Source organism: Oncorhynchus mykiss, chromosome 4 (assembly GCF_057628025.1).
Source record: "Oncorhynchus mykiss isolate SJ-2025 chromosome 4, ASM5762802v1, whole genome shotgun sequence".
Taxonomy (NCBI): Eukaryota; Metazoa; Chordata; class Actinopteri; order Salmoniformes; family Salmonidae; genus Oncorhynchus; species Oncorhynchus mykiss.
This window is the reverse complement of record NC_143025.1, coordinates 68,711,291-68,722,500: the sequence shown is the minus strand read 5'-3', so window position 1 is coordinate 68,722,500 and position 11,210 is coordinate 68,711,291. Positions and strand designations below refer to the sequence as shown.

The 11,210-nt window shown below is 47.1% G+C and overlaps 1 protein-coding gene across 2 annotated transcripts in view; it reads left to right on the top strand.

Moving 5' to 3' along the window:
- The window catches only part of LOC110522252 (polypeptide N-acetylgalactosaminyltransferase 14), a 134,147-nt gene that overhangs the window by 75,694 nt on the left and 47,243 nt on the right, over nucleotides 1–11,210 (top strand). For both annotated transcript variants that reach the window (XM_036975825.2, XM_036975826.2), the window contains 2 exons: nucleotides 3,579–3,646; nucleotides 6,247–6,312. In XM_036975825.2, the coding sequence (XP_036831720.1) occupies nucleotides 3,579–3,646; nucleotides 6,247–6,312 (134 nt within the window). The remainder of the gene's footprint in view (nucleotides 1–3,578; nucleotides 3,647–6,246; nucleotides 6,313–11,210) is intronic.

The following is an 11,210-nucleotide window of genomic DNA, read 5'->3' as shown; positions in this document are numbered from 1 at the left end:
GGTGGCACAGTACCAGTACCCTCCCTGTGGCCCTCAGGGGCCTCAGCCTCAGTGGGTGGGGTTTAATTAGCACAGTGCTCCATGTCTGTCGGCATGTTTGTGTAATCATGACGGCCTCCATTCTCCCTGCATGTAATTACACAACCTCCGCCTCACTCAGCCCTCCACCACACGCTGCGGCTGCTGCCGCCGGTGATGTAGCTAATAAGAAAAACAACAACAACCCTCATCTCCTGAGATTTCTCTGCATTAATCAAGTTGTCTGGGGTTCATGGGCTGGTTGGACCCAGATAGACCCCCTGACGCACAGCCCACCAGAATCCTCAGCCGGTATCTCTGTTAGCCCATCTCTCTCTCTCTCTCTCCCCCTCTCTCTCTCTCTCGTTCTCTGACGCCAGAACCAAACATTGATACAGAGCGAAGTTGAAAAGCAGGCCGTGGACCTCTCTCTTTGATTTGTGTTAGTGCTGACAGAGGCTATTACTAGAGTCCAGCCCTCAGAACCCTCAGAGGTGGAGAGGGGGGGGGGGGGGGACAGGCTGGAAACCCTCTTCAGACCCTGCTCTCCCAAGACAGTGCTGGGACCGATAGATCAGGAGAAGAGAGGGGAAGGGGAGGAGAATAATATGGAAGTGAGAAGAGGGGAGGGTAAGGGACGAGAGGTAGAGATAATGAATACACAGAGGAGATGAGAGTGGAAAGTAGAGGAAAAGAAATTAGAGGAAAGGGGGGGATTGAAAGAGGAGGAATAGTGAAGTCAGGAGAGGTGAGGAGAGGTGAGGAGAGGTGAGGAGAGGTGAGGTGAGGTGAGGAGAGGAGAGGTGAGGTGAGGAGAGGAGAGGTGAGGTGAGGAGAGGAGAGGAGAGGTGAGGTGAGGAGAGGTGAGGTGAGGAGAGGAGAGGTGAGGTGAGGAGAGGAGAGGAGAGGTGAGGAGAGGAGAGGTGAGGTGAGGAGAGGAGAGGTGAGGTGAGGAGAGGTGAGGTGAGGAGAGGAGGAGCAGGAAGGATAGGCCTGTGTTTTCATATCCCCAGCAGGTAGAGCAAACTAAAGAACAGGGAAACAGTCATTGACCCCATACTACACCGGGATGCTATATTCTACTGATGTTTGACGAGACGCTCTCTGTGCCAGACAGCCATAGAGGAGAAGGAGGTGGTGGAAACTTGTCTTAATGGGTTGTGAGTAGTGTGATTAACACAGAGCGGTGCCGCACACTGGCGCCTTCAGGACACACTCATGACGATCAGTACTAAACAAATGAGAAAATACCCACTGGGGGAAAAAACTGGTTGAATCAACATTGTTTCCACGTAATTTCCCCCAAAAAAACATTCCATGTGATGACGTTGAATCGACGTGGAAAATGTATTGGATTTGCAAAAAGACCTCAACGTAAAGGAATTATCTCAAAACTAAATGTTGAAATGACGTCTGTGCCCGGTGGGTAATGTAGACTATATTAATTTCCAAATGTCACCTATTCCTGCATGTGCCACAATGGATTTTTATTGATGCTGTGTTTACTCATAATGTATTCCTCCTACTCAGGCATTTTGGAATGCATCAGGAGAAACAGAAATGAATTTGGCAGTCAAAGGGCTTCTCTCCTGTGTTTGGGTGGTGAGTGTGGACGCAAAGTGCTGAGCCACCCCATAAACACAGCGGGAATCAATATAATGACATTCTAAGACCGCAATGTACAGTAAACACATTTCTACCGCTCTGCTAACCCAGTCCTTTTGATTGTCTGTAGTAATTCCACATGGTTTGTGTTAGCTTCATTTTGAAAGGACATATTACCTAACCTGGCTTTGGAATGATGCCAATTCATCCGTTTTTGTTATTGAAAATGGTTAATTGCCTAATATTTGTAGGTTTCCAGCTCTGTTTCCCCCCCAAAAAAATATTCACAAATATGTCTGTCAATCTTTCATCTAGCAGTCATCCGACAATCAATAATAGATTTGACGTACGGTACTGTCTACATCCAGCGCAGACTAAATGTTTTCTCAGTGGGTTTGATGTTCTTGGAACAGTCAAGTGTCGTAGCCAAATTCTACAGTATCGGTCTGGACCCAGTTTTGGAACTCCCACATGAGACTCTCAACTCAATTGTGTTTTCTCAGAACTTCTCTCCACATTTACCACTGACTCACACACTATATTAGGTATTTTACATGGGTCGAGAGAACTTTGACTTGCTTGTTATTCATGCCTAATACATTGCATTTTAGTCTTCATATGAAACCGACTGATGGTCATAAAAAGAGGGGAAAATACAGTCTAGAATAAAGTCTACAGCAGACATTAGTGATGCTGCTGTTCTAGATATAGCCCACAGGGCTATAGTCATCCGCCTCCCCTGATTAGGCTGCATTTAGAAGCTGAATCAGGGCTCTGTCTTACTGTAGAGCTTTTCCCGTTGCCACCAGGAACGGATTTCTGTCAGGGGCATTAATAAAGGCATGAGGATCAGGCGCCAGCGGAGGGTGGATGGAGCGGGATAGAGAGGGAGGGAAGAGGAGGGGGAATGGAGTAATGAATGGGTCCAGCATGCACAGCGATAGAAGAACAGACCTCCAAGCCTGACAGCCCTCCAATTATTCACCAAGACAGGAGAGGAGGAGAGAGAGAGAGAGATAGGGAGAGAGATAGAGAGAGAGAGAGAGAGAGAGAGAGAGAGAGAGAGAGAGAGAGAGAGGGCGGGGGTGGAAAGACAGTGAGAGAAAGAGAGAAAGGAAGGGAAAGAGAGAGATGCCCTCACACCATGCTACAAATCACACAGCAAATCCACCTTGAGTCCCGTGAGCATCACTGTGTTGTCCCCTTCCATAATTTCACCGCTATCACCGGAGCACGCCTGACCAGTAATGGGACAGGGATGGTTATGCTGATTGGCTGTCTGGGTAGACATGCTCTGCTCTCCACTGGTGTGTGTAATCTCTCCAGGAAGTTGGCCAGGCTGAGAGGAGAGTAGAGAGGTTTAGCTTTAGGTGGGAGGAGTGGTGTAGATCAGGGAATAGAGAGAGAGAGAGAGAGAGAATTTGTGGGTGTGGTAGGTAGAGGGAATGAGGGCCTGCGAGGGAGGAGAAGAGGGTGGATGTGCCTTGATTCAGACTGGGATAAAAGGTGAAGTAATTTGAGGGAGGTGGTGCAGCTCTCTCTCCATCTCTTCTCGCTCCATGACCTGCTGTTCAGCCATGTGCCCCAGGAGAGGAGAGATAATGTTAGAGGGGGATTCCAGTGTGGTTCTTATAAAGTGAGAGTTTAATATGAAAGGATGGTGTTGGGAGGAAAAAGAGCTACAGCCAGAAAGAGTGTTCCTGTATTTTCCCATACACTTAATAGAAAACCATCCAAATTGAATTTTGGGGGCTGACGTTATGAATTTTTAATTTTTTAATCTTCAGAACTAATGAAATAGTGTTGGTTTATTAAAGCCGTAATGCCATTCTCAGTTTTTCCCATAATGTGGGGGAAAAGTAGATTACAGTACTTGCAGCTCTGTAACGATTGTCGTCTTTAAGAAATGCAATAGTTTCTACTAACTCTACTGTTTCTCCCCTTTCCTTTTGCAGTGTGCTGAACCGGACGCCTGTCCACCTGATTCACGAGATCATCCTGGTAGATGACTACAGCGAGGATGGTGAGTAGAGTAGAGAAGATCATCCTGGTGCTGTAGGTGACTACAGTGAGTTATGGTGAGTAGAGTAGATCATCCTGGTGCTGTAGATGACTACAGTGAGTTATGGTGAGTAGAGTAGATCATCCTGATTCTGTAGATGACTACAGTGAGTTATGGTGAGTAGAGTAGAGAAGATCATCCTGGTACTGTAGATGACTACAGTGAGTTATGGTGGGTAGAGTAGATCATCCTGATTCTGTAGATGACTACAGTGAGTTATGGTGAGTAGAGTAGAGAAGATAATCCTGGTACTGTAAATGACTACAGTGAGTTATGGTGAGTAGAGTAGATCATCCTGGTGCTGTAGAAGACTACAGTGAGTTATGGTGAGTAGAGTAGATCATCCTGATTCTGTAGATGACTACAGTGAGTTATGGTGAGTAGAGTAGAGAAGATCATCCTGATTCTGTAGATGACTACAGTGAGTTATGGTGAGTAGAGTAGAGAAGATCATCCTGGTGCTGTAGGTGACTACAGTGAGTTATGGTGAGTAGAGTAGATCATCCTGGTGCTGTAGATGACTACAGTGAGTTATGGTGAGTAGAGTAGATCATCCTGATTCTGTAGATGACTACAGTGAGTTATGGTGAGTAGAGTAGAGAAGATCATCCTGGTACTGTAGATGACTACAGTGAGTTATGGTGAGTAGAGTAGAGAAGATAATCCTGGTACTGTAGATGACTACAGTGAGTTATGGTGAGTAGAGTAGATCATCCTGGTGCTGTAGATGACTACAGTGAGTTATGGTGAGTAGAGCAGAGAATATCATCCTAGTACTGTAGATGACTACAGTGAGTTATGATGAGTAGAGTAGATCATCCTGGTGCTGTAGATGACTACAGTGAGTTATGGTGAGTAGAGCAGAGAATATCATCCTAGTACTGTAGATGACTACAGTGAGTTATGATGATTAGAGTAGAGAAGATCATCCTGGTACTGTAGATGACTACAGTGAGGATGGTGAGTAGAGTAGAGTAGAGTAGATCACCCTGGTGCTGTAGATGACTACAGTGAGTTGTGGTGAGTAGAGTAGATCATCCTAGTACTGTAGATGACTACAGTGAGTTATGGTGAGTAGAGTAGAGAAGATCATCCTAGTACTGTAGATGACTACAGTGAGTTATGGTGAGTAGAGTAGAGAAGATCATCCTGGTACTGTAGATGACTACAGTGAGGATGGTGAGTAGAGTAGAGTAGAGTAGATCACCCTGGTGCTGTAGATGACTACAGTGAGTTATGGTGAGTAGAGTAGATCATCCTGGTGCTGTAGATGACTACAGTGAGTTATGGTGAGTAGAGTAGAGAAGATCATCCTGGTACTGTAGATGACTACAGTGAGTTATGGTGAGTAGAGTAGAGTAGCTCATCCTTGTACTGTAGATGACTACAGTGAGTTATGATGAGTAGAGTAGAGTAGATCATTCTGGTACTGTAGATGACTATAGTGAGTTATGGTGAGTAGAGTAGATCATCCTGATGCTCTAGATGACTACAGTGAGTTATGGTGAGTAGAGTAGATCATCCTGATGCTCTAGATGACTACAGTGAGTTATGGTGAGTAGAGTAGATCATCCTGATGCTGTATATGACTACAGTGAGTTATGGTGAGTAGAGTAGATAATCCTGATGCTGTATATGACTACAGTGAATATGGTGAGTAGAGTAGATCATCCTGATGCTGTATATGACTACAGTGAGTTATGGTGAGTAGAGTAGATCATCTTGGTGCTGTATATGACTACAGTGAGTTATGGTGAGTAGAGTAGATCATCCTGATGCTGTATATGACTACAGTGAGTTATGGTGAGTAGAGTAGATCATCCTGGTACTGTAGATTACTACAGTGAATGATGGTGAGTAGAGTAGATCATCCTGATGCTGTATAGGACTACAGTGAGTTATGGTGAGTAGAGTAGATCATCCTGGTGCTGTATATGACTACAGTGAGTTATGGTGAGTAGAGTAGATCATCCTGGTACTGTAGATTACTACAGTGAAGTTGGTGAGTAGAGTAGATCATCCTGATGCTGTATATGACTACAGTGAGTTATGGTGAGTAGAGTAGATCATCCTGGTGCTGTACATGACTACAGTGAGTTATGGTGAGTAGAGTAGATCATCCTGGTACTGTAGATTACTACAGTGAAGATGGTGAGTAGAGTAGATCATCCTGGTACTGTAGATTACTACAGTGAAGATGGTGAGTAGAGTAGATCATCCTGGTACTGTAGATTACTACAGTGAAGATGGTGAGTAGAGTAGATCATCCTGGTACTGTAGATTACTACAGTGAAGATGGTGAGTAGAGTAGAGGAGAAGCTGTGAGCAGAGATAGAGATAGAGCTGATTCCAGCAGGAGGCAGTGTGGAAATGGATTGGAGATCGATGAGACGAGCTCTCCCATTCTGGGTCATCTGCCGGAATAAAAGTGTCAGTGATTTAAAAGATTTCCCCTGTCTCTGTCAATGTGTTCATTGCAATTCATGTCCAGTACCATGCAATGTGTGGGTGACAGTGCTGAGGACATTGCATCTAACCCTGAATCAAATGCTCTCTTTCAGCAAATGACTGCCTTCTACTCACCAAGTTGCCCAAAGTAAAGTGTCTTCGGAATGACAGGAGAGAAGGTAACGTAGTTAATTCGTGTGCGTGCTTGCGTGTGTGTGTGTTGAGAGTATTTTATCCGTGCAGTAGACAATTGTGTCCTCAACTTGAACACATACCATTGAGCCCACCACCAGTTGTCTTCTGAGCGGGAAGAGCAGCATTAGAGCCGAATGTTGTCATGAGGCGATAACAGTAGACCAGGAGGATGGTTCACCTGATTGGAGCACTAGTAGCCTGCCTGCAGTAGATGATTTCAGAGCACAGGGAAAAGCACCCGTTGTGGGCAGTGGCGGAGTGGTGCCTGGAGAAATGCATATACCCTAACTTGGCAAAATCATTCTCAAACGGCTCGCCTGGTGAACAAAACCCACTGGACACACACTGGTAGAATCAACATTGTTGTAACGTCATTTCAATGAACCAGTGTGGAATAGACATTGAAATGACATCTGTGCCCAGTGGGATGATGCCCCTGTGTGAAACCGTTTATGTTTTAAATTGAAAACTGGAACAAATTGAGTTTTCTAAGTCCACAACATTGCTGAAACCACACCAGGAGATGTATTTTTGAGAGGGTGTAGTTGCCCTTTAATTCAATTGGGCACCTAGCAAGTGACATTTGATTTATATACTGTAGTCCACAATGTAGGTCTACTGCAATGAACACAATGGGAGACAGAGAGCTGGTTTCAAGCGCAGAGTGCAGCAGGTGTTTATTTGTAAAGGACCACAGGAGGAGGCAGATAGCTGGGTCCAGGGGCAGGCAGAAGGTCATACACAGGAGGAGGAAGGTAGCTGGGTCCAGGGGCAGGCAGAAGGTCATACACAGGAGGAGGTAGGTAGCTGGGTCCAGGGGCAGGCAGAAGGTCATACACAGGAGGAGGTAGGTAGCTGGGTCCAGGAAAAGGCAGAAGGTCATACACAGGAGGAGGTAGGTAGCTGGGTCCAGGGGCAGGCAGAAGGTCATACACAGGAGGAGGTAGGTAGCTGGGTCCAGGAAAAGGCAGAAGGTCATACACAGGAGGAGGTAGGTAGCTGGGTCCAGGGGCAGGCAGAAGGTCATACACAGGAGGAGGTAGGTAGCTGGGTCCAGGGGCAGGCAGAAGGTCATACACAGGAGGAGGTAGGTAGCTGGGTCCAGGAAAAGGCAGAAGGTCATACACAGGAGGAGGTAGGTAGCTGGGTCCAGGGGCAGGCAGAAGGTCATACACAGGAGGAGGCAGGTAGCTGGGTCCAGGGGCAGGCAGAAGGTCATACACAGGAGGAGGTAGGTAGCTGGGTCCAGGAAAAGGCAGAAGGTCATACACAGGAGGAGGTAGGTAGCTGGGTCCAGGGGCAGGCAGAAGGTCATACACAGGAGGAGGTAGGTAGCTGGGTCCAGGGGCAGGCAGAAGGTCATACACAGGAGGAGGTAGGTAGCTGGGTCCAGGGGCAGGCAGAAGGTCATACACAGGAGGAGGTAGGTAGCTGGGTCCAGGGGCAGGCAGAAGGTCATACACAGGAGGAGGTAGGTAGCTGGGTCCAGGGGCAGGCAGAAGGTCATACACAGGAGGAGGTAGGTAGCTGGGTCCAGGGGCAGGCAGAAGGTCATACACAGGAGGAGGCAGGTAGCTGGGTCCAGGGGCAGGCAGGTCATACACAGGAGGAGGCAGGTAGCTGGGTCCAGGGGCAGGCAGAAGGTCATACTCAGGAGGAGGCAGGTAGCTGGGTCCAGGGGCAGGCAGAAGGTCATACTCAGGAGGAGGCAGGTAGCTGGGTCCAGGGGCAGGCAGAAGGTCATATACAGGGGGGCCAAAAAGGAAACAGTACAGGCAGGGAAAAGGCTAGTAACGTCATCCGGGAGATCAGGCAATAGGTTGATAACAGGAAATCCAATCTAAAGTACAGGCAGGGAATAGGCAAAAGGCATCATTAGTGAGGCAGGCGAAACTATCATATACAGGGGGATTAAATTACAGGAAACCCAGCGCTCCGAATAGACATGTGTCACAAAACAAACAATACCTCACAATGATTGGGTGCAAAGAACTGAACTAATGAGATACAGGTGTGTGAACAGGTGATCAGAATTCAGGTGATTGGGATCTGGAGAGTGAGCTTCATTCAGGGATATATGTGTTGAGAGTGTGAGCTGGAAAGTGGGCTGGAAAGTGAGCTGCGTTCAGGGGATCTATCAAATCAAATCAAAGTGTATTTGTCACGTGCGCTGAATACAACAGGTGTAGACCTTACAGTGAAATGCTTACTTACAGGCTCTAACCAATAGTGCAGAAAAGGTATTAGTGACTATGCATATATGATAAACAAAGAGTAGCAGCAGCATAAAAAGAGGGGTTGGGAGGGGCACACAATGCAAAAAGTCTGGGTGGCCATTTGATTACCTGTTCATGAGTCTTATGGCTTGGGGGTAAAATCTGTTGAGAAGCCTTTTTTTCCTAGACTTGTCACTCCAGTACCGCTTGCCATGCAGTAGTAGAGAGAACAGTCTATGACTGGGGTGGCTGGGTTCTTTGACAATTTTTAGGGCCTTCCTTTTAGGGTCCTGGATGGCAGGCAGCTTAGCCCCAGTGATGTACTGGGCCGTACGCACTACCCTCTGTAGTGCCTTGCGGTCAGAGGCCGAGCAATTGCCAAACCAGACAGTGATGCAACCAGTCAGGATGCTCTTGGTGTTGCAGCTGTAGAACCTTTTGAGGATCTCAGGACCCATGCCATATTTTTAGTTTCCTGGGGGGGAATAGGCTTTGTTGTGCACTCTTCACGACTGTCTTGGTGCGTTTGGACCATTCTAGTTTGTTGTTGATGTGGACACCAAGGAACTTGAAGCTCTCAACCTGCTCCACTACAGCCCCGTCGATGAGAATGGGGGCGTGCTCGGTCCTCCTTTTCCTGTAGTCCACAATCATCTCCTTAGTCTTGGTTACGTTAAGGGTTAGGTTGTTATTCTTGCACCACCCGGCCAGGTCTCTGACCTCCTCCTTATAGGCTGTCTCGTCATTGTGGGTGATCAGGCCTACCTACCACTGTTGTGTTGTCTGCAAACTCAATGATGGTGTTGGAGTCATGCCTGGCCATGCAGTTGTGGGTGAACAGGGAGTACAGGAGGGGACTGAGTACGCACCCCTGGGGAGCTCCAGTGTTGAGGATCAGCGTGGCAGATGTGTTGCTACCTACCCTCTCCACATGAGGGCGGCCCGTCAGGAAGTTCAGGATCCATTTGTAGAGGGAGGTGTTTAGTCCCAGGATCCTTAGCTTAATGATGAGTTTTGAGGGTACTATGGTGTTGAACGCTGAGCTGTAGTCAATGAATAGCATTCTCATATAAATGTTCCTTTTGTCCAGGTGGGAAAGGGCAGTGTAGAGTGCAATAGAGATTGCAACATCTGTGGATCTGTTTGGGCAGTATGCAGATTGGAGTGGGTCTAGGGTTTCTGGGATAATGGTGTTGATGTGAGCCATTGCCAACCTTTCAAAGCACTTCATGGCTACAGACTTGAGTGCTATGGGTCTGTAGTCATTTAGGCAGGTTGCCTTTGTGTTCTTGGGCACAGGGACTATGGTGGTCTGCTTGAAACTTTGGTATTACAGACTCAATCAGGGACATGTTGAAAATGTCAGTGAAGACACCTGCCAGTTGGTCAGCACATACCTGGAGCACACGTCCTGGTAATCCGTCTGGCCCCGCAGCCTTGTGTATGTTGACCTGTTTAAAGGTCTTACTCACGTCGGCTACGAAGTGCGTGATCCCACAGTCGTCCGGAACAGCTGATGCTCTCATGCATGCCTCAGTGTTGCTTGCCTCGAAGCAGGGATAGAAGTGATTTAGCTGGTCTGGTAGGCTCGTGTCACTGGGAAGCTTGCGGCTGTGCTTCCCTTTTTAGTCTGTAATAGTTTGCAAGCCCTGCCACATAAGACGAGTGTCGGAGCTGGTGTAGTATGATTCAATCTTAGCCCTGTATTGACGCTTTACCCACAACTGCATGACGCTTTGCCTGTTTGATGGTTCGTCGCAGGGCATAGCAGGATTTCTTGTAAGCTTCCGGGTTAGTGTCCCGCACCTTGAAAGCGGCAGCTCAGTGCGAATGTTGCCTGTAATCCATGGCTTCTGGTTGGGGTATGTACGTACAGTCACTGTGGGGACGACGTCCTCGATGCACTTATTGATGAAGCCAGTGACTGATGTGGTGTACACCTCAATGCCATGTTCCAGTCTGTGATAGCAAAACATTCCTGTAGCTTAGCATCTGCTTCATCTGACCACTTTTTGTTAGACCGAGTCACTGGTGCGTCCTGCTTTAATTTTTGCTTGTGAGCAGGTATCAGGAGAATAGAGTTGTGGTCGGATTTACCAAATGGAGGGCGAGGGAGAGCTTTGTACGTGTCTCTATGTGTGGAGTACAGGTGATCTAGAATTGTTTTCCCTCTGGTTACACATTTAACATGTTGATGGAAATTTGGTAGAACTGATTTAAGTTTCCCTGCATTAAAGTCTCCGGCCACTAGGAGCGCCGCCTCTGGGTGAGTGGTTTCCTGTTTGCTTATTTCCTTATACAGCTGACTGAGTGCGGTCTTAGTGCCAGCATCTGCCTGTGGTGGTAAATAAACAGCCACGAAAAATATAGCTGATAACTCTCTAGGCAAGTAGTTTGGCCTGCAATTTATCACAATATACTCTACTTCAGGCGAGCAAAATCTAGAGACTTTCTTAGATTTCGTGCACCAGCTGTTGTTTACAAATATGCATTGTCTTACTGGAGTGTGCTATTCTATCTTGCCGGTGCAGCATGTATCCCGCTAGCTGAATATCCATGTCATCATTCAGCCACGATTCCGTGAAACATAGGATATTACAGTTTTTGATGTCCCTTTGGCAGGATATTTGTGATCGTACCTCGTCCAGCTTATTGTCCAATGATTG